This window comes from Mesocricetus auratus, unplaced genomic scaffold, assembly GCF_017639785.1.
Source record: "Mesocricetus auratus isolate SY011 unplaced genomic scaffold, BCM_Maur_2.0 Super-Scaffold_100010, whole genome shotgun sequence".
Lineage (NCBI taxonomy): Eukaryota > Metazoa > Chordata > Mammalia > Rodentia > Cricetidae > Mesocricetus > Mesocricetus auratus.
In genome coordinates, this window is record NW_024429194.1 from 24,359,250 (window position 1) to 24,386,307 (window position 27,058).

The 27,058-nt window shown below is 43.3% G+C and overlaps 1 protein-coding gene across 2 annotated transcripts in view; it reads right to left on the reverse strand.

Moving 5' to 3' along the window:
- LOC101840585 (nuclear autoantigen Sp-100) overlaps positions 1–27,058 on the reverse strand; it is a 59,778-nt gene that overhangs the window by 28,661 nt on the left and 4,059 nt on the right. For both annotated transcript variants that reach the window (XR_005879858.1, XM_040753148.1), the window contains exons 2-12: positions 19,282–19,438; positions 17,182–17,350; positions 16,201–16,272; positions 14,324–14,389; positions 12,627–12,716; positions 10,943–11,092; positions 10,602–10,634; positions 8,723–8,866; positions 7,640–7,711; positions 4,508–4,561; positions 1,575–1,628 (exon numbers count right to left, since the gene is read on the reverse strand). Coding sequence is in view for 1 of the 2 variants with exons in the window: in XM_040753148.1 (XP_040609082.1) it covers positions 1,575–1,628; positions 4,508–4,561; positions 7,640–7,711; positions 8,723–8,866; positions 10,602–10,634; positions 10,943–11,092; positions 12,627–12,716; positions 14,324–14,389; positions 16,201–16,272; positions 17,182–17,350; positions 19,282–19,437 (1,060 nt within the window). In the remaining variant the exon portion in view is untranslated. The remainder of the gene's footprint in view (positions 1–1,574; positions 1,629–4,507; positions 4,562–7,639; positions 7,712–8,722; positions 8,867–10,601; positions 10,635–10,942; positions 11,093–12,626; positions 12,717–14,323; positions 14,390–16,200; positions 16,273–17,181; positions 17,351–19,281; positions 19,439–27,058) is intronic.

The following is a 27,058-nucleotide window of genomic DNA, read 5'->3' on the forward strand; positions in this document are numbered from 1 at the left end:
ATTCAGAAGTCTATTGTTATCATGGCAGAAACCATGGCATCACACAGGCAGACATTGTGCTGGAGAAGTATCTGAAAAGTTCTATATCCAGATTAGCGATCAGCAGGAAGAGAACGACTGGGCCTGACTTGAGCATTTGAAACACCAAAGCCCACTCCCCACTGACATACTTCCTCCATTATGGCCACACCCATTCCAATAAGGTCACACCCCCTAATCCTTGTCAATTAGAGAACAACCAAGCATTCAAATATAAGAGTCTAAGGGAGCCATTCCTATTCAAACCACCACAGTAGGCATGACAGTGGGTGTAGAAAAAAAATCATTATTTCACTATTTATTTCTCTAACATCAGCAGTATATAAGTATGTACATTTAGTTGATAGGATTCAGTCTGTTAAAGTCATTTCCTGCTTCCTACACTTTCTAAAATTAAAAAGGAGCTCCCAGGATTGCTGGAGAATACACAGCAGTAATGACACTTAGGATAAAATGCATCTAGTCACAGCGGCTTTAAGTGGCATCCTAATCTTCTACACCTGATCCACTTTACAGGCATTCCTGAGATTTCTCCCCAGCACTCAGGAAGAAGGAAAAGTCCTGAACAGTTCCAGTCTTAGGAACCAATCCAGCAAGAGATTCTTGACTGGAAAAGAGTGTTTGCCACTAAGCATAAGGACCTGAGTTCACATCCCCAGTACTTGTGTAAAAACTGGGTGCAGCAGTGAGCATCTATGATCCCAGAGCCGAGGAGATGCAGACAGGAGGGTCCCTGAAGCCCTCTCACCAACAGCCCTCGCTGTAATAGTGAGTTACAGGTTCAATGAAATGCCCTTGTCTCAAAAAATGAGGTAGAGAGATCAAAGATGATATTTAAAATCAACTCCTGGCCTCTACACACATGCACAGGAACACACACATGCAAACAGCAACCTGTATGAGTGTGTAGGAAGGCCCCAATCCTGCCAACCTGTAGGATGGGCAGGGAGGAACAGTCCTGCTGGCCTGTGAGGGAGAGGGATGGGTAGGATTGGGACAATCCTGCAGCCTATGTGGGAAGGGTAGGACAGCCCTGCAGTCTGCTTGGGAGGCAAAGGGACAATCCTGTCAGCAGGTCAACCTTACCTTCATCTGAGCTGTTGGTTAAATTTGCTCCAGAACTGTCCCCAGTGCTGGGGCAGAGGCCAACTTTGCAATGGGGGTCACTCTGTTCTGTGATCATTTCTAATACCTCACCCTTTCTGAGATTTATTTGTGTACCATCTGCTTCCACTTCTGCTTATTATGGAGTCTTGGGCATTGTGGGAGACAAAAATCTTTAAGATCCCAGGGCCCTAGATCATGTGAAACTAAGTGAATTCTCCACCCAGAATCAACCATTCTCTTTTCTTGGGTGAAAAAGAAGCTTGTACTATTGAATATTTTGAGACCAGTGTGCCACAGCCAATAGCTCAAACTCACCTGTATCAAAAAGCACCATGTGAATCCAGGCTAAGACTTTTTGACTTTTTTTACTAAAGCTTTCATTACAGAGAGAAGTATTTGCTTCATCTAGAATTTTAAATTGTTCTCACCTCTTATCTTTCTTAGTCTTTTTCTGGCGCCTGAGCTCTCAGTATTAGAAGTATCTGGAAAGGAAAAGGAAAAGAAAATCAACAACGTAGAACTATCTTTCCTGTCAGTAGGAAGATAAGGCCTGGGTCCTGGATCTAGTTCTTGTAGACTAGGCTGGCCTCGACAGAGATCCGCCTGCCTCTGCCTCCCAAGTGCTGGATTAAAGGTGTGCGCACCACCGCCCGGCTGGCTCTCCTCATTGCTATTTGCCTTTTACCTGACTCCCCATGTAGGTGCTGTTGTTGCCCATGCCTTCTCACCCCTTCCCCCGAGAGCTGTTAGGACCCGGCTACACCTTCTTTCTAAAAAGGACAAAGACCCACAGTCATTTAGTCCTTACTGCAAATCACCCCACAGTTCAACGTTTAGGAGCGGAGGGGTCCGGTTGTATGTAATAAAAACAATGCTGCTGGTCAATTACAATGATCTCATTAAGCCTCAAATTCATGATGATTTTGAATGAAAAAAAATGAAGCTGTTAGGTATGGTTGAGGAGGTTTATTGTAAATATGAGGAAGAAGCTATGGAATAATCTTTTGTCCACTGTGAAGATGTGTCTTTGCCAAGGCGCCTTCTGACTGGTTTAATAAAAGAGTTTGCTGGCTGGTAGCTAGGCAGGAGGTATATTGGGACAGCCAGACCCAGGATGTTGGGAGGAAGAAGGGCAGAGTCTCAAAAGCTGAAGGAGATACAGAGGGAAGCCGGAGGAACATGCTGTGTGTGAAGAAGGTACAGCCACGTGGCAAAGGGTAAATAAGAAATATGGGTTAATTTAAATGTGAAAAATAGCTGGTAACCAGCTGAGCTACCGGCCCAACTTTTATAAATAATAATAAGCTTCTGAATGGTTATTTGCTGAGATACAGAGAAACTCCGCCTACAGGAAGAGAACAGCCAGAAGCATCTGGAAGGGTCCAGATTGAACCAGGTCATGGGGTGGGGTTGGGAGAGGAGTTGGAGGCAGGGAAATGCAGGAGTGGAGACAAGCAATGGCCAAGAGAGAGCAAGAGACCGGCTGCTCAGAATGGCTGAGCTTATATAGGATCAGCGGCTGGGGGGGAGGAGGGGAGGCAGGGAACCAAGGCCCAGCCCCTCGGGGGGAGGGAGAGGTTTAGTGTAGGGGGCAGGGTGAGAATACTGGGAGGAGCCACAGGTACTAAGTGGGACTTGCCCCCGGTCTCTTTAGACAGTGCAGATTTCTTTTTATTTAAAAAATGTCCAGATGAGAGAATGGTCTCCCAGGTGGCCTGTGGTATGCTGTGCTGTGTGGTCAGAATAAACCACAGCAGAGAGCTTATGCTTTTCCCCAGCTCACTGCTCAGTACTGAGCTCCAGGTTTCTGAAAGAATCCCTTCCTTCCTTCCTTCCTTCCTTCCTTCCTTCCTTCCTTCCTTCCTTCCTTCCTTCCTTCCTTCCTTCCTTCCTTGTTTAGTTTGTTTTCAAGATAGGGTTTCTCTGTGTAGCCCTGGCTGTCCTGGAACTCATTCTGTACACCAGGCTGGCTTCGAACTCACAGAGATCTGCCTGCCTCTGCCTCCAGTGCTGGGATTAAAGGTATGCGCCACCACTGGGTGGCTTACTTTCTGAATTCAGAAGAGTTGTGAACACAGAGCTGAGGTGATGACTCAGATGACACAGTGACTTTCATTCAGGATCCATGTTTAAAAAAAACAACAACAGGTTAATCCCTGCACTCAGGAGGCAGAGGCAGGCAGATCTCTGTGAGTTCGAGGCCAGCCTGGTCTACAAGAGCTAGTTCCAGGACAGCCTCCAAAGCCACAGAGAAACCCTGTCTCGAAAAACCAAAAACCAAACCAAAACAAAACAAACAAATACCCCCCCCCCAGATGATCCAGGCAGTGGTAGCCCACGTCTTTAATCCCAGGCAGAGGCAAGAGGATCTCTGTGAATTTGAGGCAAACCTGGTCTACAAAGTGAGTTCTAGGACATCCAGGGCTGTTACACAGAGAAACTGTCTCAAAAAAAAAAAAAAAAAGAAAGAAAAGAAAAAAGAAAAAAAAAGAAAGCTGGTTATGGTGGCACTTGTAACCCCAGTGCTGGGAAGTTTAAGATGGACAGTTCCCCAGTCCAGCCTGCTTGGTGAGTTCCAGGCCAGTGAGAAACTCTGTCTCATTAATGACCAGTGGTTCACTGACACCTGAAGAATCAACCTAAGGTTCATCTCTCAGCTCTACACACACACACACAGAGACAGAGAGAGACAGAGACAGAGACAGAGACAGACAGAGTGAGTGTGTTATGCTTAGATACTGCAGAAATGTGGGTAGGACACAATGTTGACTGGGGAACAAAGAAAGAAGAAAAATCTAGAAGGTGGAAACTAGGATAAATTTGCAAAGCTCTGAAATGCCAGGGCAAGCAGGTCCCTACCCGTGGAACCCATGTGACGTCTGGGTTACTATTTCATCTCCTCACCTAAGCCTGAAGTTGAGGAAATTCTCACACCATTCTTTTCCTTGCTCCTTTAGGGGTCTGCTGTGGCTTTTGTATTTTGGTCAGTATGTTTTGACAGCATTGCTTTACTCTTGAGGCAATTACGGTGTATGAAATAAAGATGGTGGATTCTCTGTCTCCCTGATGACCACTGAGAACAGGGTCAGGCAACTCTTCCATCTGAAAATCTGTAGAATGTTCATTGAGGGTAAAAAATTGAACTTCTATCAAATATCAAAAGACCTTTACTATTTGAAATCATTAACTTCTTTGGATTCAACCATTACAGTAGTTAGCCTGACCAATAAAGAAGTAAAGGAAGAATTTCCTAAAATTAAAGGCAAATTTGTATTGTATTTTGAAGACTAGGACCTAGAAGAGTGAATCTCTTGTTGAACACACAGTTCAGCTATCTTGAAGAGTCCACATTTTCTCTTACCTCTTTTCATACATGTTTTTCTGAGTGTGGGAGATTTTCTGGAATCCACAGGCTCTGTAGGATAAAAGGGAGAAAAACCATTATTTGTATTTAAAGTGAAGTTCTATGACTCTACATCAAATGACCCCCATGGTCCTAGGACAGTGTGAAAGAATGCTCTTCTTCTGAACCAGACTCCAGAGCCACTGTGTCTTAAGACTGGGACCACCCTGGACTGTTTTTTTCAGTTCTTTACAGGCATAGGTACATGGCTTTTGAGCACTGGAGTTCTAGTTTTTTCATGTATAAATGAGCAATAACCTAGCTACCATGCCTCCCTGCTAAGGCTCTGTGATGACCACACACTACTTTCTTCATTAAATTCCAATAAAAAGCACATGCCAACATCTTAACCATAATTCAGACAGGGATATCTGTAGTTGCTTTAAAAACGATTTATAATAACTTTTTTATTTTAGACATGATTGTTTACATGTATGTGTATCACATGCATGCTTGGTGTCCTTGGAGATCAAAAGGGGATGTGAGCCCTGGAGAGAGAGTCACAGAGGTGAGTAATCTGAGGTGAGCACAGGGAAACCAAACCTGAATTCTCTGCAAAATCAGCAAGTGCTTTTAACTGCTGAGCAATCTCTCCAAGCCTTAACTCAATTTTATCTGCTTAATATGTAAATAGCACAAATTGTTCTTTGTAAACTTTCTAAGTTAATGATGAATAACAGTATTATCAACGGACAGAGGAATCCTATCCTTGTATTCTCTGTGAACTATAAGGCCAAGGCAGAAACTAAATGCACTATTTTAACAATTTAGTATTGCTAGATACAATGTTATGGAGTAAACAGTGTCCTTTTACTAATATATTTTTGCTATATTTAATTTTATCTTTTAATTGGGTTTATCTAGATAAACCATTCTGTGGTGACTTTTGATTTTTCATGCCAGAGTTAAGTGCAAAAAATGGTACCCTAGAGTTGCTGAATCAAGGTTTGTGGAGAATGCTGGGATTACAGTTCAAGACATTACAGTTCAATTTGGACATTCCGTAGTCCAGAAGGTGCAATTCTAACCATTTTAACTGGTAATCCAGTGTCTTGAGCACGTGGCTGCTAAGGCTCCCTTTCCTTCCTTTGATTCTAACATGTCAAGGATATTGATCACTGTACAAAATAGTAGAGTTCTTTGGAATCCCCTGGTTGTGAGCAGGAAACTAATTCAGCAGGAAATTGCCTAATTTTACAAATGCCCCGAAACCTCTTAAAAATCCGGGCCCCCATCCAGACCACATGGGTCTACCTTTCTAAATTACCAAAACAGTGTCAGTCCCCCATAGAGACCCTTTCTCAGAAGGCAAAGTGGATGTCTCTTTAAGAGAAACACCTGATATTGACCTCCTACCTCTACAAGTACACATGGACACATTGACATGATGTTTGTGCACACACACACACACACACACACACACACACACACACACACACACAAGACCTTGAAAATCTTATGTTGAACATTTCTCATTGATCTGATACCTCCCACATTTCTATAAACATAATATTTTCCTTTTGAACCACGGACACATTTAAGAACTTAGGCAGGTGTTGTTTGGTCACACTTACAGGGTGTGTTCATAGCCTAAAACCTGAAACACATTTCTAGTCCTTTTAAAAGACATATGAGCAACTAGAATGAAGTGATTGCTTCAAAGTTTGCTCCTTTGTAAACTTAAGACAAAGAAGCATTTTCATTTTATCTCAGGTCTTGTCCTAGTGTGTTTTCTCTGAGGAAGCACTTTCCTAAAATCGTCTGCATATAGGAAAGGAATTACCAAGGGGCACACTATAGAATATTAAGTCTTCTAACAAACCATATAGGGCTGAGATAATCCAACTTTTTAATTCTCTCTCTCTGTGTGCCCATGCATATGTGTTTCTGTTTGTTTTGACAGAGAGAGACACACAGAGAGAGACAGAATTATGTGCAACCAAGAATGACCTTGAGCTCCTGAACCTCCTGGCTCCACCTCCTGACTTCTGGGATTACAGGCTCATGGCATCACACTCAGAAATCTTCCTATCTCAAAATTTATGAAAGGAATGACTCAGAACCCAGGGTGCCAGTCTAATAATTCACTAGACTTTGGAGAAGACAAAGACACATGTTGTCTTTGATTGGGTTTCTTCAACTAGGAAAAAGTATGTCGATGTCTGTTCTATTTGCTCTTTAAGGGTGGTGTAAAGAAAGAAGTGCATGTTATTTGTAAAGTATTTCAAATAATCATTCCTTGAGTGATGACACCATGAAGAACTGTGTTAGAAACAGCACTTTGGTTTCAGGATGTTCTATCTCAAGAATCTATTTCTGCCTATATAAGGCAGCTGGACAAGATGTCCTTGGACTTTAGGCTAAGTTACTAAGTTACTGCTCAGAGAACATTATGATCTCCCAGTACAGGAGTAGAAAGCTTTCTACTTTCCATAGAAACAATTGGATGAGTCTAACACTTAGTAAGCACGATAATTAGTTTAAAAAACAAACTCACTGAGACTGGCTCAGTAGTTAAAGTGCTTGTTATACAAGCATAAGGGCCTGATTCCAGATCCCCAGAACCCAAGATGTGAAGTCAGACAAGGCAGAATGGGTCTGTAATCCTGGGGTTCATACTGCAGGACAGGAGGCTGAGGCAGAATCCCTGGAAGACTGTGGTCCAGCTAGCCTGGCATAGGCATCAGTGAACAAGAGGCTAAGTCTCAAACAAAGTGGAAGGTAAGAACCAGCACCTGGGATTGTCTTCTGACCTCCATGAACATGCACACCAGTATTTGTACACGTTAACACATGCCTGGGTACACTTCACACAAACACACACACACACACACACACACACCTCTCCATGTTTCTATCATGTTAACAATGGAGGATTATATCTACTAATAGAATCCATTAATTGACAAGCTTAATCCCCAAACTGTCTGCAACAATTTCCCTGCATTTCCCAAAAGATCAAGTAAAATTGAATGCACAGGACAGGGCCCAGGGATCCTTCACACAGAATAGACACAGAACAAAACCCATCCTAAAGCAGTGGCTTGAGATTCAGATGCCCACAGCCTGTCTTGCTCTGGGCTTCCTTACCTGACTGGCAGATGCCAGAGGTGGATTCTTCCGAGCAGTTGATTCCATCATCAGAATCCTCAATGCTGAGGTCTACACAAAGGAAAGAAAGTCCTTAAGTGTCTTAGTGTAGTCAGACTTTCTTTGAACCACCAGCTCCCAAATAATGACACAGAGACTTCTTATTAATTATGAATACTTGGCCTTAGCATAGCACTGAAAACTTAAATTAACCCATTTATGTTAGTCTACATTCTGTCATGTGGCTCATTACCTCTCCTCAGTACAATACATCCAAACTATTCTGCATCTGGCTGATGAATCTCCACCTCTAAGATCCTTCCCAGAGTTCCTAGCTTTGCCTGGAAGTCCTACCCATCCTCTCCTGCCTAGCTTTTGGCCATTCAGCTCTTTATTAAACCAATCAGAAGCTGCCTTCCATAGGTGAAGTAAAAAAGTGACACATTTTCACACAGTATGATCAAACATTCCACAGCATCTTAGGGGTGATAGCAGTGACACCTGGCAGGGAACACCTGAGTGTGAACACTAGGAACAGTTAACTCAAGGCTGTACATCGTTCCTTGCAAGGCTGTGAGCCAACAACCTACACAACTCCATGGAGGTGGTCCCTCAGCCACTGACGGGCACCTTGTCTGCACCCTCACTCTGGTTCTCACTTCCCCACACCCTCACCTGTCCCTGTCCTTCACTCCTATCTGACCCCTGAGCTCTCTTCTCGTCTCTGCCCATCACTCGTCTTCCTCATCTGTACCTGGTGATGGACCTCTTGCTCCTTGGAATGTTTCCCTGTCAGTCTCTTCTCATACATAACTTTGGTTCCCTGATGTTTTTCTCTCTTATTAACCACTACTGCCCTTCTGCCACCTCCACCTGCCTTCTCTTTCTTTAGAAATATATAACTGGCATCAACATTTATTAACTTCATTTCTGTCTTCAATTTTCCCAGTTCCTTCTGCTAAGCTTTGGTTGGGCCTCTTTCCCTCCCTAACTCCCCCGGTTATCTGGCTGCCCTAAGGTCCCTGAGGATATGTCTCAGCCCCTTGCGTGGGAACGTGGAATGATGCTTTCAGTCATCCTTACCTATGACCTCAGATGCCTGATTGTGACTGGTCCTTGGTTTGGTCTCTTCACTGTCCAAGACAAATGATGAATTTTCCTGCTTTATGTCTCCCAGTTTCATGGAACAGGGATAAACTTGGGTTCCCTGGCTTCGTAGCTGTGGTCCTGAATAAAATTACATTGAATGAATTATTTTCAGGGACTGAGGAGACAGTTCAGGCTGTAACAGGTTTGCTGTGCAAGCATGAGGTCCTGAGTTCGATTCCCAGGATCCACATCAAAGTGACACATAAGGTGGCACCCATTTGAAGTCCCTATACTCAGGAGATAGAGACAGGTGGATCCCAGGGCACCACTGGCCAGACAGACTGTATAGACTAGTCATTGAGGTTCAGGCCAAAAAGCACAAATGGAAGATAAAGCACAAGACAACCAGAGGCTGACCTCTGGCCCCTGCACACATGTACATGCAGTCCAGTACACATGTGTATACACAAGTGTACACACACACACACACACACACACAGAATTCTCATTTAACTCTCTAGAAGATCTGTTTGAATGCCATGATTGACCCCCTCCCTCAATTTCACTCCCACCCTGTTCTTCCCTCCCTTCCACCCACTGAATCCTTGGAGAGATTGTTGGTTTTGATATTTCAAAGACCAAAAGTGACCAGGCAAGGCAGGACACACCTGCAATCTCACAATTTGGAAGGCTGAGATAGGAGGAATGTTAAGTTCAAGGGCAGCCTGGGTTACATAGCAAGACCCTGTTTCCAAAAAATAAATGAAGAAAAATTAAAATTTAAGTGTGGCATAATATGCATATATAAAAGTGGGGTTTACATGGTTGCAAAGGAAACTATCACTTGCATCAAAAAAGCAGATGACCGACACCCCAAGGCCTCTGGGTGACACATTATACTGTCCTCATGGACATTCTCAAAGGCAACCAGCATCTCTAGTTTCAGGACCTAGATTAATTTCTCTACTTATGTAACCAATATAAAAGAAATTATGACCATGCTATCTTTTCTCGATTCTCAAATATGTTGAACACTCCCAGATTTATATATGTACGTATGTAGGTATATATAACTAATATGTATGTATTAATATGCTTATGAGACTCTTCTGTATTATTTTTGTTGTTATAGAAATATGCTAACTAATCCACATAGCGGTGATGAATGCCTTTAATCCCAGTGCTTGGGAAGCAGAGGCAGGTTGATCTCTGAGTTTAATGTCGGCCTGATCTACAAAGTGAGTTCCAGAACAGCCAGTGCTACACAGAGAAACCCTGACTCATTTTTCAAATTTAAGAGATTAGAACAAACTGTTTCCCCAAATCACATGGTTTTGAGAAATAACGTAAGTCGAAGAGACAGGGCATAGCAAATGAAGAACCTAAAGAGAGAAGGTGTTGTGGGATGTGGTGTCAGGATAAAGGCAAGGGACAGGGACAGGAGCATGGCAGCCAACCTTCATTTTCACAGGGACAGTGCAGCCCAGTGCCTGGAGCTGCAGAAGGCATTGGACTCTTGGACATTTGAACTGGTTTGCACTTATTTTATTTTTGCTTTGTAGATGAATATTTTCCTCGTAGCAGCTTGTACATTCAGTGCCTGATGAGGTCAGAAAAGGGTGTTGGTGTTGGTGTTGCTGTGGAGAAATGAAGGCCCTGTATTTCCTGAGTGGGATGTAAGTGCCTACAGCCATTAGGAAACAACAGTATAGAGTTTCCTCAAAAACCCTGGAAATGGAAGCATCACGTGATTGATTGGACATTCCCCTCTACTGCGCGTGTCTCAGAGCATTAAAGCCAGCCTGTTAAAGAGGTGCTGCGCTTGTTACAGCGTGGCAGTCTCTACCTACATCAATTATGTGTATATACTCACTGTTACTCTGGTGGACTTCTAGTTCACAGGACTCTGAAGATGGAAAGGCCACAGGTGAGGTCCCACAGAGCCTTGCTCTTTCCCAGTTTCCGTCTTTATTCCTCACCAGCTGCTCATCTCTTGTTCCTACTTCCAGCCCCATCTGCACACATGGCCACCCCACCCTGAAAGGCATTTGTGCTGAAGAAATCTTTGAGGTCGTGCATTTTAAGTATTTTTACCACAAAAATACATGTGCCTAAGTAGTTTTTTGTTTGTTTTTTTCCTTTCTTGTATCAGACCCCAGCCCATTCCTTCGCTCCCACTCAGATCCCTTCATGCTCATATTCAGTCCGTCTTACCCTCTGGCTCAGAGTCTGGGCCTTGACACATGGCTGCTTGGTCCCTTTCCAGTCCATCAGTGTTGTCACCAGTGGTGTCTCTTCTCCCTTGGTCAATCTGTACTTTTCCATAGAGGTCTTCTGAGAGTCCATTTTCACATAAACTTATAACTAAAACAGATTTTGTTTCATAAGGATTTTATTCGCTCATTGCATAAAGATCCACCAGGAAAAGATAAATCCCTCTAAGCCCTGAAGACAGAGACAGACACAGAGACACAGAGGATTGAGAACTGGGGGAGGGACTGAAGGAGCCTAGCAGGTAATTACAGGGAGACTGGGTACTCAGAATCTGGAGCAGGGTTGGCCTGCACGAGGGACTTGGAGCCACTGAGGGGTGGTGGTGCATCTACTGCACACTGAGCCCTGAAATAGGTCTGGAGGAATCCTGGGCTTTGCTTTCTCCATTCTTTATGAGCTTTTGCAAATGGCTCTCTTGTCAGGAATACTGTAGGAAGCTTGCTTGAAAAAGAAGTTGTCAAGGAAGACAGCAGGGGCTAGAGGTCAGAAGTAAGGGTCAGAGGCAAGCATGGACTGTGTAGGGAAGGAGTCCCAGAGCCAACAAATTCACAAGATGCCCCCTCTTCCACAACAAGGAACCTATAGGGCATTCTGTCTACCCAGACCACTTTACTCTACTAACCTCAATGGTATGTGAACAAATAACACAATTTGCAGTACAGTATCATATAATATTTCCTTTGCAGAGAAACATAATTGAAAAGTTAATTATATAACCCTTATCATGGAATGTGCACCTGTGTCTTTTGAGATCATGGGTGTGATTACAGTCCTAGCCACATTTGCATCACAGCCAGTGTCTCTGCTGGGTCATGTGCATTGGTTTCCCATTGTTCAGCCTGTGGCCCATCAGGGCGGTGGGTTGATATTTCTGTATATTGATCCATCCCTGTCGCTAGCTTCATTAGGATGTCATTTCCAGGTAGGTTTGCTCCAAACCACACAGACTCGTGTAGAATTCACCCATTTCTCCTGCATCCCTCCTCCCCACTGCATCCTGGTCCCTCTGCTCATCACTAGCCACAATCCCACCCATTCATTGCTTCTTATTCCCACCCTCTGCACCTTCAGAGGAACAATCTTACATATTGCTATATTTTCAAAGTTCAAATGTTAAACATTTCAAATGTTAAAAAATTTGAATGAAATATTTTAAGATGTATAACAATTATTTCAAAAGTCACTTTGAAAAGATTTTTTTTCTGAGTGTGTGTTTGTGGCTTATTGGTGGCTGGAGAGATGTCATGTCACAGTGGTTAAGAGCACTTGCTGTTCATGTACAAACCTGGGTATGGTTTCTGGAACCCATATGGAGGCTTACAACTGTTTATAACTCCAGTTTCAGGGCATCTGATACCTTCTTCTGGCCTCTGAGGGCACCAGGGACACACATGGTACAAATACATAAATACAGAAAACACACACACACACACACACACACACACACAAAACAAAAACAAGTAAATCTTTGAAAGCATTTTAAAGTAAAGTGTTAACTTTAAGAAATTTCTTCTTAAATGACTTATCCCACATGAAAGCCACACAGTAACCCTACCAAAGTGCCAGAGATGTGTTTCCAAAGACAAGTCATGGAATAAAGAAATAAATCCTATTGCATATATACCATTGTGAATCTGGAGGCTGGAGTATTGATGATTCTCAATTTGATTTTCCTGGGCGAGGGTGGTATCTTTTGTGCCATTCATTCTCCAGCCTGAGGAATAATTGATTTCATTGTGAGTATCCATGATAGATATCCAGAGAGAAGAAAATCCCCTAGTACAATGTGAGAAGCTGAGATTCTGACTCAAATGACACTGATAATTGGATCAGTAACAACAAGAAATGCATACAATGGAGATGAAGTACCAAACACGAGTATGGATGCTTTTCATGATGTCACTTGATGTCCATTGGAGCATGTACCACTGTCACATCCTTTCATAGGGGATGACAGCAGGGCCCAGAGAGGCTAGATAACCTGTCTAGGATCACAGAGGTAGAACTTCATCCCAGACCTTCCTAGTCTGCCAGGATCTTAAAGCACAATTGAATCCAAACACTTAGTTGGATGAAAGATTAGATCCCCTGAAATGTACTTTATATCTTGTGAAAAATGGGATGACACATCATTTTAAAGTTATTGAGAAAATAGACACAAGAATACCTGTATCAATATATCAGCAAAGGAAATTATTATAACTGATGCCTAGAATTTTAGAATATTCTAAATAAGAGATAATTTTAACATTTATCAAATTAAGGAAGGCCAAGGGTTTAATTAAAGTATCAAAGGGAGCCAGGCCATGGTAGTGCATGCCTATAATCCCAGCACTCGGGAGGCAGAGACAGGTGGTTCTCTGAGTTCAAGGCCAGTATGGTCTACAGAGCCAATTCCAGGACAGAGAAGGGTTACACAGAGAAACCTTGTCTCAATAAAACAAAACAAGCAAACAAATAAATAAATACAAAAATAAAACATCAAAGGGTTTTTCCCCCAGTGGTATGTCTTGTCTAGAGGGGGACTCTCAACCTGTTATCTCAGTGAGGGCAAACAGAGGTACCATGTGAGACTTCTAGTTGTGCCGTGATCTTAGGAGCTGAACCCAAAGGCAAAAACACATTACCTCACAGAAGGAACATGGCCATCATAACTTGCTGCCCACCTCTGAACTCAAGATTAGAGCATGCAGACTTTATCCAGTCAGTCAAGCAAGGCATAGGCAGAGAACTGTGACTCCAGGAATGAGGACAAGACACCCAGAAGAGGCAACCATTATAGGCAACCCTGAGGATCAAGACCCTGGGTTTTGAACAATGAACTTGGAGAAACTACAGATGCAGATAGTGTTGTGGCAAAGAATGAGCACCCTCACATGTGTGCTGGGTGGGTTAGTTTCGTTTTGTCAACAAAACAAGATAGGATTGTCTAGGAAGAGGGAGTCAATTGAGAAAAATTGCTCCCTCTAATTGGCCTGTGGTCAAATATATGGGGGTGTTTTCTTGATTAATGATTGACATGGGAGGACCCAGCCCACTGCAGGCAGTGTTACCCTTTTAGGTTGTCCTCAGATATATAAGAAAGCAGGCTAAGCAAGCCACGGGGAGCAAGCCAGTAAGCAGCATTCCTCCATGGTGTCTGCTTCAGTTCCTGCCTCAAGTTCCTGACCTGAAATCCCTTCATGGTGGACTACAAGCTGCAACATAAACTAAACGTTTTCCTCCAAATGGCTTTTGGTTATGGTGTTTCATCACAGCAACAGAAAGTTAACGGGGACTCATGGGATGAGACAGCAATGTTTACAGTCAACAAGAACAGACCATCAGATGAGGACGGATCTGAGGGTGACCAGGTCAGGCTTCCTTGAGAACAGCTGTCACCAGGTCCTAAGGAACAGAAATTAGATGTTTATTTCGGGATTTGAAACAGGATGTTCTCTTTTGACTTTATGATGCAAGAGCTGAAGGGTACCTCGAAGCATCAATCCAGAGCCCATGTGGCCACATCAGCTCCCCGGTTCTTGAGGTCAAACTCGGGTCATGGGTGTAGAGTGCAAGGGTCAGCTCTGGCTGAGAGAAGTCCTGCCTGGGCCACCCTAGCACCAGATGGTGACCTGTCTTCATATTCTTAACTAAAGGATGCTTGCATATGTTCCCAGAGCTCCCCTGCCATGTGGCCTTACCTGAGTTTCTAGCAGTCTTTGGACTATACATCCTTTCACGAAACAGTCTCCCCATACATATGTGAAGGCTCATCCCTGCAGGCCTTATAATGTGAGTCAGTGATAGCCTTAATTTCTTCCCATCCTGGCTATTCCTTTCTGTATTTTCTCCCTTTGTTTTCCCCACTTCTGTTCACGCTTTCCATCAGATTAGCAGTATATGGCCAAGAACACAGTCTCTGCCTCTGGAGTGTCTGAATTCTTGCTGTTTCATTTGATCCTATGAACACCCCACACATCATCTCTCTCAATTTTAGCTTCCTCATCTATAAACTGGGTACCTAAATGATACCAATCCTTGATACCAGCTTGGATAGACCGTAACCAAGAGTAGATGCTAGCCAACGACAAAGACTAGCAGCACAGCTCTCTCTGCTGTTGTCCTTTATTCTTTCTGCTCTCTTTCATTCCTTCCCTCTTCCTTTCTCTGTCTCTCAATGTTCTGCAGCCTGTGGGGACATGGGAAATTCTGATTTATGGCCAGTTGACCAGAAGCAAGTGTCACAGCCTGGAACTTGTACACCAGCATCGGAAGTGTCTCAAGGCACTGAACCCTTTATCTGAATGTAATTACATCGTAAGACCCCCTGCTGTTGTCTGGCGAGTTGGTTGGTGTGGGAAAACCCCACTCACCATACATCTGGTGACAGAGACCAGTGCATGTAAGGGCACAAAACAGGAACGTCTCTCTTACAGAGCGTTTCCTCTTTGATGTCACCATGGACCATACTGCTTTGCCTTTCACAGTTCCATACTGGTCACCTCCTTCAGGGGCTTTTCTAAATTACAATTATTCCCGAGTAGTCAGTCTCTTTCAATGTGGCTTACTGACACTGTGCTCAGGTTCATTCATTATGGGTATCAGGCTGACTGTATGTTGTCATGGTTACTCTGCCAGGGTTCTATATCCCATTAGAGGTTGGTCAGTTTGGATTTCAAGTGCCCCCTCCTTTGAAGATTCATGTATTAGAGGTCTGCCCCTCAGAATGGCTCTAATGCATAATGGCGGTACCTTTAACAGGCAGAGCCTAGTGGAAGCAGGTTAGATCACTGAATGTGTACCCTCGAAGGACACAGGCGCATCCATCCTTTCTTTCCTTGCTTCCAGGTACCACGAAGTGAATAGGCTTGCTTCCCCCATCCATTTATTTGATTTCATGCCCAAACATAGGCCTTACTTAAGTTAATCCATCTGGGCTGAAGTCAGATACCTGGATTCTCAGGTATCCCTTTTGCTTTTGAGAGAGTTTTACTATGTAAAATTGGCTGGCCTCAAACACACAATTCTCTTGCCTCAGAGTTTTGAGTGTCTAGCTTCTCCTGGGTAATTTGTCCCAGCGCAGAAAAGCTAACAATAGACTCACACCAACTCCCTTCCCTGCCTTGTCCATTTCTTCCTCTAGTCACACTCTGCTAATGATCACCTTTATTTCCCATTCTCTGTGGTGATAAGAAACTTTCTCCAGGTGTCGTTACCTTGGTCAAGACTTAACTGGGAGTTCGGGTCTCCTCTGTCACTTCCTTGGGAACACAGTTTGTTCTGTAAGACTGACATGGGAGGGAAAGGGAAGAAAAGGAGGAAACCATTAGAGATCTCTAACAGGGACAAGGGGCAGCATTTCCAAATTACACATAAAGGAAATTCAGTTTGACTTCAGTTACTCCAAGTTCAGTGGGTCCCACATGACAAAGTCTACCCATCATGTCCTGGGACAGAGAAGACTCTCACAAGGGAGACTTTGTGCTTCCCATACAAAGAGGAGACACTCAAGGTCAGGAATAAAAACTTAGAATACACACTATGAGCTGTGTTCCTCTTCCAGGGTTCAAAAGGCAGAGAAGGTATTTGTCAAAACAGAGAAACATGGAAGCAAAACACGGCTTCCAGGCTGTCACAGTGTAAGGAGAAAGAGGGACTTTCCTGGATAGAAGGCTGGGATCTGGCACACACTAAAGGGAAGCTTCAGGATGGGCAAGCTCTACAGATGGGCGGGATGGGGTTGAAGAACTGGCCTGGCTCACACACTGTTGATGTCTATGAGCATGTGGTGCTGAACTAAGGTGGATCCTGCAACCCACAGCTGAGCTGTCACTCAAGGTGGGTGGTGGTCAACCCAATGGGCTGTTCTGTATATCATTATAAGGGCTCCACTGAAGAGACACAGCAGTGCCACCCTACTGGGGCTCAGTGCTCCCCGTCCTCTACAACATAGCCTGATGCTGGTGGGACTCTCATTGTCTTGTCAGTCTAAATCCCCAAACTGGCAGACCTCTGGAGGGTGTCAACTATAGCTACTAGACATAAGTTTTGTGATAATGCATAATATGTTAGCTTTTTAAACTACCATATCCCCAATGGCACTGTGCAATATGTAACACATACTAGATGCTTAATATATGGTTGATGAGAAGTGGGGGGGAAGGTCTGTGATCTAAGGGTGATACTAAACTAATTACCATTTTGAAAGCTTTGGAAAATGAGTTCCAAATCAGGGTATGCTTTCATGTTTTCATCACTGAACAGTAAACCCAGAACCACCATGTCGAGTCTCTTCTCCAGTTCTTCCAGAGCTCTGTAGACCACTCTTTGCAAAGGGACCAGGTTTGCACATGAATCTTGAAAATCCTTTAAAAAATTGGAGAAAATTTAAGTGTATGCTTACAAGTCACAGGAAAGCCCTCAGATCTAGGTTTTTTAAAGTGTACCTTATCCCCTACATACATGTCTTCTAATGAAAATTTTTATATTTGCATGGCTAATTTGGGACATGAGTGAATATTTTTCTTTGAAAATACTCACTAGTGACTTTGAGCTCTCTTCCTCATCTATTTGACATGTAAGAAGGACACTTTTTGTAAGAAAGGAAAACTAGGGTTAAGGATTAACAATGGGGTTGGCGGGATGGCTCAGTGGGTTACGCACTTGCCACCAATCCTGATGATCTGAATTCAGTCACTAGGATTCACAGGGTGAAAGGGGAGAACCACCTAGCAACAAATTGTCCCCTGACTTTCACATGTGCACAGCAGCAGGCTCATACACATATGCCCACACAGTAGAAACACATGCATATACTCAAAAGGAAATGAATAATAAATGCAATATTTTTAAGTGTGGCGGGGCTGGAGATTTGGTTCATAGTTGAGAGCATGTGCTGCTCTTTCAGTTCCCAGCACCCACATTACAACTCACAAACACCTGTAACTCCAGTTCCAAGGAATTTGGTGCTCTTTTCTGGCCAATATGGGCACCAGGCACACAAGTGGTATGTACACATGCATGCAGGCAAAATAATTGTATACATAAAATAAAAATAGGTGCATTCTTCAAAAACAAACAAACAAAAGGTTAACTAACTTGGCAGGTGGACAATGTTGTTCTGTTAAAGGGACAACTCCTGCTCTCCTTCTAGTAGTGACTTAGCCTGTAGGAAATGAGGTGTCCATTCCCTCTGACTGTGAATTCTACTCAAGAACAACATAGTCATAAGGCAAAAAAGAAAAAAAATACTGGAGGGATTGCAATAATGGCTCAGTGGTTGAGTGTATTTGCTGTTCTAGCAGAGGTCCTGGGTTCAATTCCCAGCACCCTCATGGTGGCTCACAATTATCTGTAACTCCAGTCACAGGGATCTGGTGCTCTCTCTTCTGACCTCCAAAGGTACCAAGGATACAGGTAGTGCCTTTGTATACATGCAGACAAAAGACTTGTATGCATATAATAAAAATAGTTTTTAGATAGATTTTTATTTAAATAAAATATACCCACTGAAAATTTTACTAATTCAGTTCAATAAAATAATTCAACAGTATATTAAAATCACGTTTGATTTCTATTTTGTTCATTTCTTTTGTTTAGTTTGAATTGCATGGATTATATTGTGTAAAATGAATAAGACATTGCACATCTATGAAGAATCCTTGTTCTGATCTTCAACAATACTCAACCTGATTCCAGAAGGGACCATGGAACTCCTTTCCCTCAGAAAGAAGCAGGACCATCTCCTGGGATCTCTGCTTCTCCTTTCCATTAACTCCTGGAGAGAACTCTTCTGGAAATATTTACATGATGAGTATCTCTCACAGGAAACCCAGATTTTAAGCCTGAGTCCAGAATCTGATTTGTAACTGATGCATTTATTATTGTAACTAGTATCTCTACAAAGTGCTGTGAAAACTTTGTCAATAATTCTTTGTCAAGAACGAAGTCCCGGGCTGGAGTGATGGCTAAGTGGTTAAGAGCTTGTGTAGCTCTTGGAGAGGAACCAGGTTCCATTCCCAGCTCCCACATCAGATGGCTCACAACTATCTGGAACTCCTGTTCCAGGGAATTTGGAGCTCTTTTCTGGACTCTGTGGGCACCAGCAACTATGTGAACACACACACATACATGAACACCCCCCCACACACACACATAAAGTAAGAAAGGAAATCATTCTTTAAAAATTAAGCCCAACCTTAAAAACCTGACAGTCTTCCAGTTTGGTTCCAAGACATCAAAGTGTAACTCAGTTTGGAACTTGTTTATCAGGCTATGATGTAACAAACTTCACTTACATCATACATTTTATTGGTGATGAGTTCGTTGTCACGGAGGAACTCAAGAAAAGGAAATGGCTTTTTTATTGCAGTTGAAATTGCCACTTTATGTCTTTTGAAGTGCAGGAATATATGTTCAAAGGCAATGTTCTGTGTGTCCTGTTCTGTGGACATCCTGGACGGGAAGGGAAAACCATGGGAAAATGGTCATCAGGACTCTGGGACTACATGCTTGTGGAAAATATACAGTTTTATATATGAAGGAAAGACTATAAAACAATGTTTATGAAAGATACAATTGAAAACAATGCTGGCTGGTTTCCTGAGGTAATAAAGCTCCACTCACATACGAGGATGTATTACTGACGGCATATTTTGTTGCCTAAGAGCAAACCCCTTGATATTGGTGTTAAAAAGACACTAAATTGTTTACAATGTTAAAACTCGGTTTTGCCATATGATTATAGCTCAGGACTGCAGCTGAAAACTAGAGATTGATATATTCCTCCTAATCTTGTTTTCTCTAACATTGGTAAACTGTAACTGGGTAAACTGTATGTTCAGGTTAACATATATGCTCTCAAAGTGAAGCCTAAACAACATTTGTTTAATTCAGATATACCTAACAGGGCATGATCATATGATCCTTCTGAGATCTGAGAATGTGGCATTTAACAAAAAGCTTCTCATGACAGGGAGACATGCCAGTCCCAGGCAGCACCCCTGTCTTTTTCAAAGAAGGATGGTCAAAGAAGAGCTGCCACCTGGAAGCTTGCTTTAAATGTGCCAAAGGAAGCCATGCAGCAAGACGCACTTGTAGACAGCTGCCAAGACTCTGTCCAGACTGAAAGGACAGGACTCGGGAAACTGCCCAGCTTCGCCAAGTCAAAGTCGGCCATTTTCCCCAAATTCCTACCCCACAGGAAGTCTGTCAGTTCTTCTGGACTGAAGACAAGTACTGCTATTGAGACATCTGTCCCTAGAAAACATGGAGAGACCTGGGACAGTGATCCAGGTATCTGGAAAACTGTCTCCCTTCTGCTTAAATCTACCCTTCTCAGAGCTGATGGTGTTTGACAGCTAGGGTACTGTTAACCTTACCAGTTTAACAGCTCTCTCTCCATCACTCCCACCAAGGCTATAACCAGCTTGGTAGCTCATTAGTACATTAGTTAAATTTCCTGTTAAAAGTACAGACAGGTGCCGGGCATTGGTGGCACATGCCTTTAATTCCAGCACTAAGGAGGCAGAGGTAGTTGGATCTTTGTGAATTCCAGGCTAGCCTGGTCTACAGAGTGAGATCCAGGACAGTCTCCAAAGCTATACAGAGAAACCCTGTTTTGAAAAACCAAACAACAACAAAACACCAAAACTAAACAATAAAAACCAGGAAAAAAGGTGCAGACAGGTCTTCCATGTTCACAGGCTTCATGGTACAGGATAAGCAGGTTTCAGAAGTAACCGCAGACGTTCAGTGTTTTAGCATTGATAGATACCGTTTTGATGAACTGGTAGAGCACTGACTACAAACGGTTTTCAGGAGTCCTTACATTTCGGTGGATTTTACTGGTCCCAGCTTTTAGAGACAGGTTAGCATTTGAGAGCATAAAGCACCCTGCAGGCATGCCCCCTCCTCCTCCGCTCACTCAGCTTGTTTTGCTCAGTGAATTTAGACTTAAGGTGTGTTTTATCAGACTGAAGCCAGGCTCTAGGGAAAATGTTCATGCCTTTTAACCCAAAGCCATAGCCTTTTGCTATGACACCAAAGGAACCATCTACTTCAGCTGTTTTTTAGGTACCTGCATGTGCCAAGCTCAACCCACAGGGGGCCCTCCAGATATGCCAGCCCCCCTGCAGGAGTCCCGAGGATACCAACTGGGCAGATACTGGCAGGCTGATTTCACCCACATGCCCACTTATTATCGCCTGATGCTTGTGAACAGTTTTACAAGAGGGATGCACTCCCCACCTCCAGGGGAACAGCAGATGCGATGACTCAGGTACTACCGGATCACATCATCCCTCGGTTTAGCGTGTCATCTCCCCAGGCTCCTGGGACATCAGTGCTGGTACCACCTTTCCAGGCTCAAGCGTGCACCTATCCAGCAACTGGGACCTGGTTTCCAAGATGTCCTAATGAAGGGCGCATCTGCTCTGAGCCTCGCACATGAACACCTTTTCTAGGCCCTACGGCACATCTCCATTCCGTTCTTCCTGGCAGTCTTCCCTCTCCCCATGGCTAGCCCCATTCATAGGGCCGGTGGTAATAATCTATTTTTTTTTTCTCCTAACAACCTGTCTTCTCAGCTCCCCCACGGAACCGAATGCAGGCTAACTGAATGCTTCACTTACCTCCCACTGAGTGTGGGCCCACCGACACCACTCCCTCCTCCCCGTGTTGTCCACTGCCAGCAGGAAGCAGCCAGACTTGAACCTGCATCAGCCCATATACTCAAGGAGTCTGGGATGTTCAGGTGGAAGCTCTGCCCGGCCTCACTCCTCCCATTCCAGACCCTGACCCTGAGAAAGCCCACCAAAGGTCAGCTCCTCCCACTGTGATGCTCAGGCCACGCCTATAGGCTATTTAAGACTTGATACCTTGACTTGCCATGTGGTTTCTCCTCCTGCCCCTCCCAAACCCCACCCAGACTACCCGGGTCATTAAACCTGGACTTTTAATTTGGCCTGATCTGGTTTATTGCACTGGTGAAGAGACTTACTATTAGGGTACACAAACCTTTCAGAGAGAGGTAGAATAAGTAAAACTGTTTGAAAAATAACATTATTTTATATACAGAAAATCCCAAAGATTAAATACACACACATTAGTACTAATTAACAAATTTAGTAAAGTTACAGGATACAAATATCAACATACAAGATGAAACATCTGGAAAATAAATTAAAAGAACTGTTTTTTATTTTTAAAGAAAAATGTGTGTGAGTGTGTGTGTGTGTTAGAGAGAAAGAGAGAGAGAGAGACAGAGAGACAGAGAGAGACAGAGAGAGAGAGACAGAGAGACAGAGACAGAGAGGCTGACTCACTATGTAGCCCATGCTGGCCTGGGATTTACTCTGTAGTCCAGGATGGCCTCAGACTGATGGAAAACCTCCTGTTGGCCTCTCAAGTGCTGGGCCTCTGGGCAGGAACCACCATCTTTAAATTCAGGCAATTTACAACATGTTCTCTGTTCCTAGAGTGTTATAAGAGGTTCATTCATCTAGATGACTTCTAGAGGATGGCACAAGGGTTTTTTTTAATTTTGTTTTGATTTTATAATTTTAGCTGAAAACTTTATACCTCCAAAGAAAATAAGCATAATTTTACAAGCATCGAGACAAAGCATGCCAGAGAGCTGACCCAGGAAGTAAAGGCACCTTATGGATCAGAGGCCCCACAAGGTTGCCCTCTGACCTCCACACACACCACACACACATGCATCATGCACACTCATACACATACACATGTACATCATGCCCACTCATGCATCATGTGCGCACACACACCAATTATAATAAAAACCGTAGCAATAACATGTTTTTAAAAGAATAAAAAGCCTGTCAAGAGAAGAGAGTAAGCTGAGCAGTGTGGCACGTGCCTTTAATCCCAGCTCTTGGCAGAGGCAAGGAGGATCTCTGTGAGTTCGAAGCCAGCCTGGTCTACAGAGCAAGTTTCAGAACAGACAGGGAAACACAAAGAAACTCTGTCTTGAAAACCCAAAATCCAAAACCAAGGTGGGGGGAGAGAGAGAGAGAGAGAGAGAGAGAGAGAGAGAGAGAGAGAGAGAGAGAGAGAGAGAGAGAGAGAGAGAGAGGAGAGGGAGAGGAGAGTAAACATTTGAAACTCCTAGTTAAATCAAGGACATCAAGTTATTAAAAACCACAACAAGGAAGTGATGAAGATCCCAGGAAGTAACAGCAGCTTTTGCACAATGGAATGAAAGCCTGATGGAACTGAGAGTTTATAAAAATTCTCTGTGTGGTCAGGCATGGTGGCACGAGCCTTGCCTCCGCCTCTGGAGTGCTGGGACCAAAGTGGCATGCCAGAACACCAGAGGCAGAGGCAGGTGGATCTCCGAGATCAAGAGCAGCTTGGTCTGCAGAGTGAGTTCTCCTGGATAGTCAGAGATACACACAAGAAAGAACTTGTCTCAAGGATGTTTGCTCAACTCTGTTCATAGCAGCATTATTCGTAATAGCCAGAACCTGGAATCAACCCAGATGCCCCTCAACCGAAGAATGGATAAGGAAAATGTGGTACATTTACACAATGGAGTACTACTCAGCGGAAAAACACAATGAAATCTTGAAATTTGCAAGCAAATGGATGGAACTAGAAAAAGCCATCCTGAGTGAGGTAGCCCAGCCCCAGAAAGACACTCACTCATAAGTAGGTATTAGACATAAAGCAAAGTACAACCAGCCTATAGGCAGCCATAACTTCAGAGAACCTAGGTACCAAAGAGGACCCTAGGGGAGACATACACGGACCCCCTAGAAAGGTGAAAAAAACAAGATCTTCTGAGTAAATTGGGAGAATGGGGGGCAGGGGAGAGGGTGGGAGGGGAGAAGGCAGGAGGGAAGGGGAGTGGGGGAAATTGTATAGCAATATCGCTGGTCCGGATCTGTGCTAAGTCCTCTACACATATGCTGTAGTTGTTTAGCTTGGGGCTTCTATGGGTCTCCTAAAAGTGGGAGTGGGGGTGCCCCTGACTTTTGCTTGCTCATGGGACCTTTTTACTCTTACTGGGTTGCCTTGTCCAGCTCTGATATGAGGATTTGTGCCTAATCTTATTGCATTTTGCTATGCTGTGTTTGGTTGATATCACTGGGAGGGCTGCTCTTTTCTGAAGAGAAATGGAGGAGCAGTGAATCTGGGGAAGAGGAGAGAGGAGGGGCTGGGAGGCATAGAGGAAAGGTACGCTGTGGTCTGTATGCATTATATGAGAGAAGACTAAAAGAAGAAAAGAAAAAAGGACTTTAACAGAAGGGGACCTGGCCAAGGTTCTCAACATCCACATTGGACAACATACAACTGCCTATAACTTCAGCTCCAGGGGATCTGGAGATTTCCTTTGGTCTCTCAAGCACCCATACTCATAAGCATATATGCACACAGACACAGAGTACCCCCCTTCTTCTCTCAACTAAAAACAGAAAAGTAAAAATTTTAATAATAGGCAAGATGCCTATATCAAAAGTCTCTAAAAAGAAAAGAAAAGGTGAATAACCTATGGGCCTTTATGCTTAAAAAAATAGAGAGATTCGTAATCAATCCCAGGAAACACGGCTCAGTATCAGACAGCTGTGAAGGAGGTGTCAGGCTGACTCCACCATCTGTACAGTTTGTCAGTTGCAGACACAGTTAAAGGCTGAGCATCTAGACTTGCCACAGACAGAGGCCTGCAGCTGGAAAACAGACAGCAGGATGCTGTAGGGTTGTAGGGCATGGAATGCAAAATTAGTGAGTTAAGAGGTAAACGGACTATGATGATTTTTCTTCTCAAGAACTTTAATTTTCAATCTGCCTAAAGCAAGAGGGTGTAAACAGGACACAAAACCTTTGAGGTACAGAAAAGAGTTGACTGCCATGTTCCTGAATGTCCCCACCTAAGATCAGAGCAAATCAGAGCTATAGCAGATCATATTGAAACCTTGCAAGTTAATCTTGACCCATTTCAACTTCTGGTTGGCTAAGGTGATAGACACTATTATTGTCCTTGCCTAGCAGAAGAAGAGGACTCTCTAAGTATAACACCTGGAGGACCCATGTGCTTCACACATAATATCAAGAAAAAAAAAGAGCCGATAGGCAAAGGTGCCTGTTGTTGAGCCCCAAGTTCCTACATTATTGCTTTTATTTTATATGCATTTATCTTATGCATATGGTTGTTTTGTCTGCATGGATGTCTGTGCATCACATGCCTTCCTGGTGCCCTTAGAGGTCAGAAAAGGGTGCCAAATCCTGGGAACTGAAATTGTAGACAATTATGAACTACTGTACTGGTGCTGGGAATTAAACCCATGTCATCTGGAAGAGCAGCCTGTGCTCTTAACTGCTGAGCCATCTCTCCAGCTCTCTGATTTCTTGAACTTGATAGGTTTTAAGAGAAGACTGCAAAAACAGAACAACACACTATTGGTGAAGGGGAATCCAGAATACAGAGCAATAGAAAACATCCAACTGATGTATAATAAAAAATTGTGAATGAAAATAATTCAGGAAAGAACATAAGAGACAGTCTGAACATGGAACCTGCCTTGTAACTTCAATCTTGGAGAGGTAAACACTGATACACTTGCATGAAAATGTCAGAATGAAACCAGTTGCTCTCTGTGATAGATAGCTCATTCGTTAAGAGTACTTACTGCTCTTTCAAAGGATCTGAGTTCAATTCCCAGCACCCACATGGAGGCTCACAGTCATCTGTAACTCAAGTGTCAAGGGATCTGACACCTTCTTGTGCCATCCATGGTCACCAAGCGCACATGTGATGCGCTTACATACATGCAGACAAAACATTCACACACAAAATATAATTAATTTTTTCAAAAGAAAAGAAACCTAATACTCTGTAAGACAATGGAATGGAGGAAGGAGGGAGAAAAGGAGAAAGGAGGAAAAATATAGAAATAGAGGGAATAAGAAAGTAATATATAAAGGGCTAGAGAAATGGCTCAGCCATTAAAGGTTAGGCTCATAACCAAAAAGGGAAGAAGGTGATATATGATGAAATAATGACTGGGTATTTTCCAAATGCATAAATGACATCAACTTATAAACTCAGGAAAGTCTACATGGGATTAATAAAATAAACACTAAAAATAAAGACAGATTATAATAAAGATGTAAGAGAAAAATCTCAGGGAGAAAAATCTCACAAGTTGTTTCCAGAACTCAAGCCATAAACTATGAAAAGGGACTTCAATTAGTAACCACTGTTTCCTCTCATTATTGAGAAAAACCTGACACAGGTGGCATGGGCATTAGAAGAACATGTTTAAATCACTGTAGAAGTGAAAACAGCAGGGAGGGTGGGCAGTACTTAATCCTGGCATCGGGAAGCAGGGCAAGCGGATGGATCTCTGAGTTTGAAGCCAGCCTGGTCTTCAGAGCAAGTTCCAGACGAGCCAGAAGGGAAATCCTATCAAAACCAACCAACCAAACAAACAAACACAAAAACAAACAAAAAGCACAAGAGAGGAGACAGAGAAACATGAGACTTAAAAGTCAGATGAATTGAGTCAGGGGCTAGAGAGAAAGCTCAGTGGTTAGTCACTTTTTGCTCTTGCACAGAACCTAGGTTGACTTCCTGACATGGACATAGTGGTTCATAACCACCCGTAACTTCAGTTCCAGGGGATCTGCTGCCGTCTTCTGACATCTACATGGTATAGGACAACAAACGCATATGTGGTACACATAAACACAGGCAAAACACTATATGTGAAGAGTAAGATAAATAAATCTAATTTTAGGAAAACAACTTTATATTTAAAAAAGAAAAAGACCAGCCATTTTTATATTTTCAGAGTCGGACACTTGAGTCTAACTACCTTATAGATATTTGGGACAGAAAAACAGAAACAAAAGCCACACAGGATGGCAGTCTACAGGTGTCCAGTGCTACCACCATCAGAGGCCACATCTGTCTTCACAGTCAACATGAGGAAGGGGCAGGCCCAGGATGGGACTGCTCCTTGGTAAGTTATGCGGTTTCCTGCAGGTTATGTTACCCACAACGGCATTTTGAAGTGTTCTGTGTCGCTGTGGTTTGGGGACAGTATAGGAAGA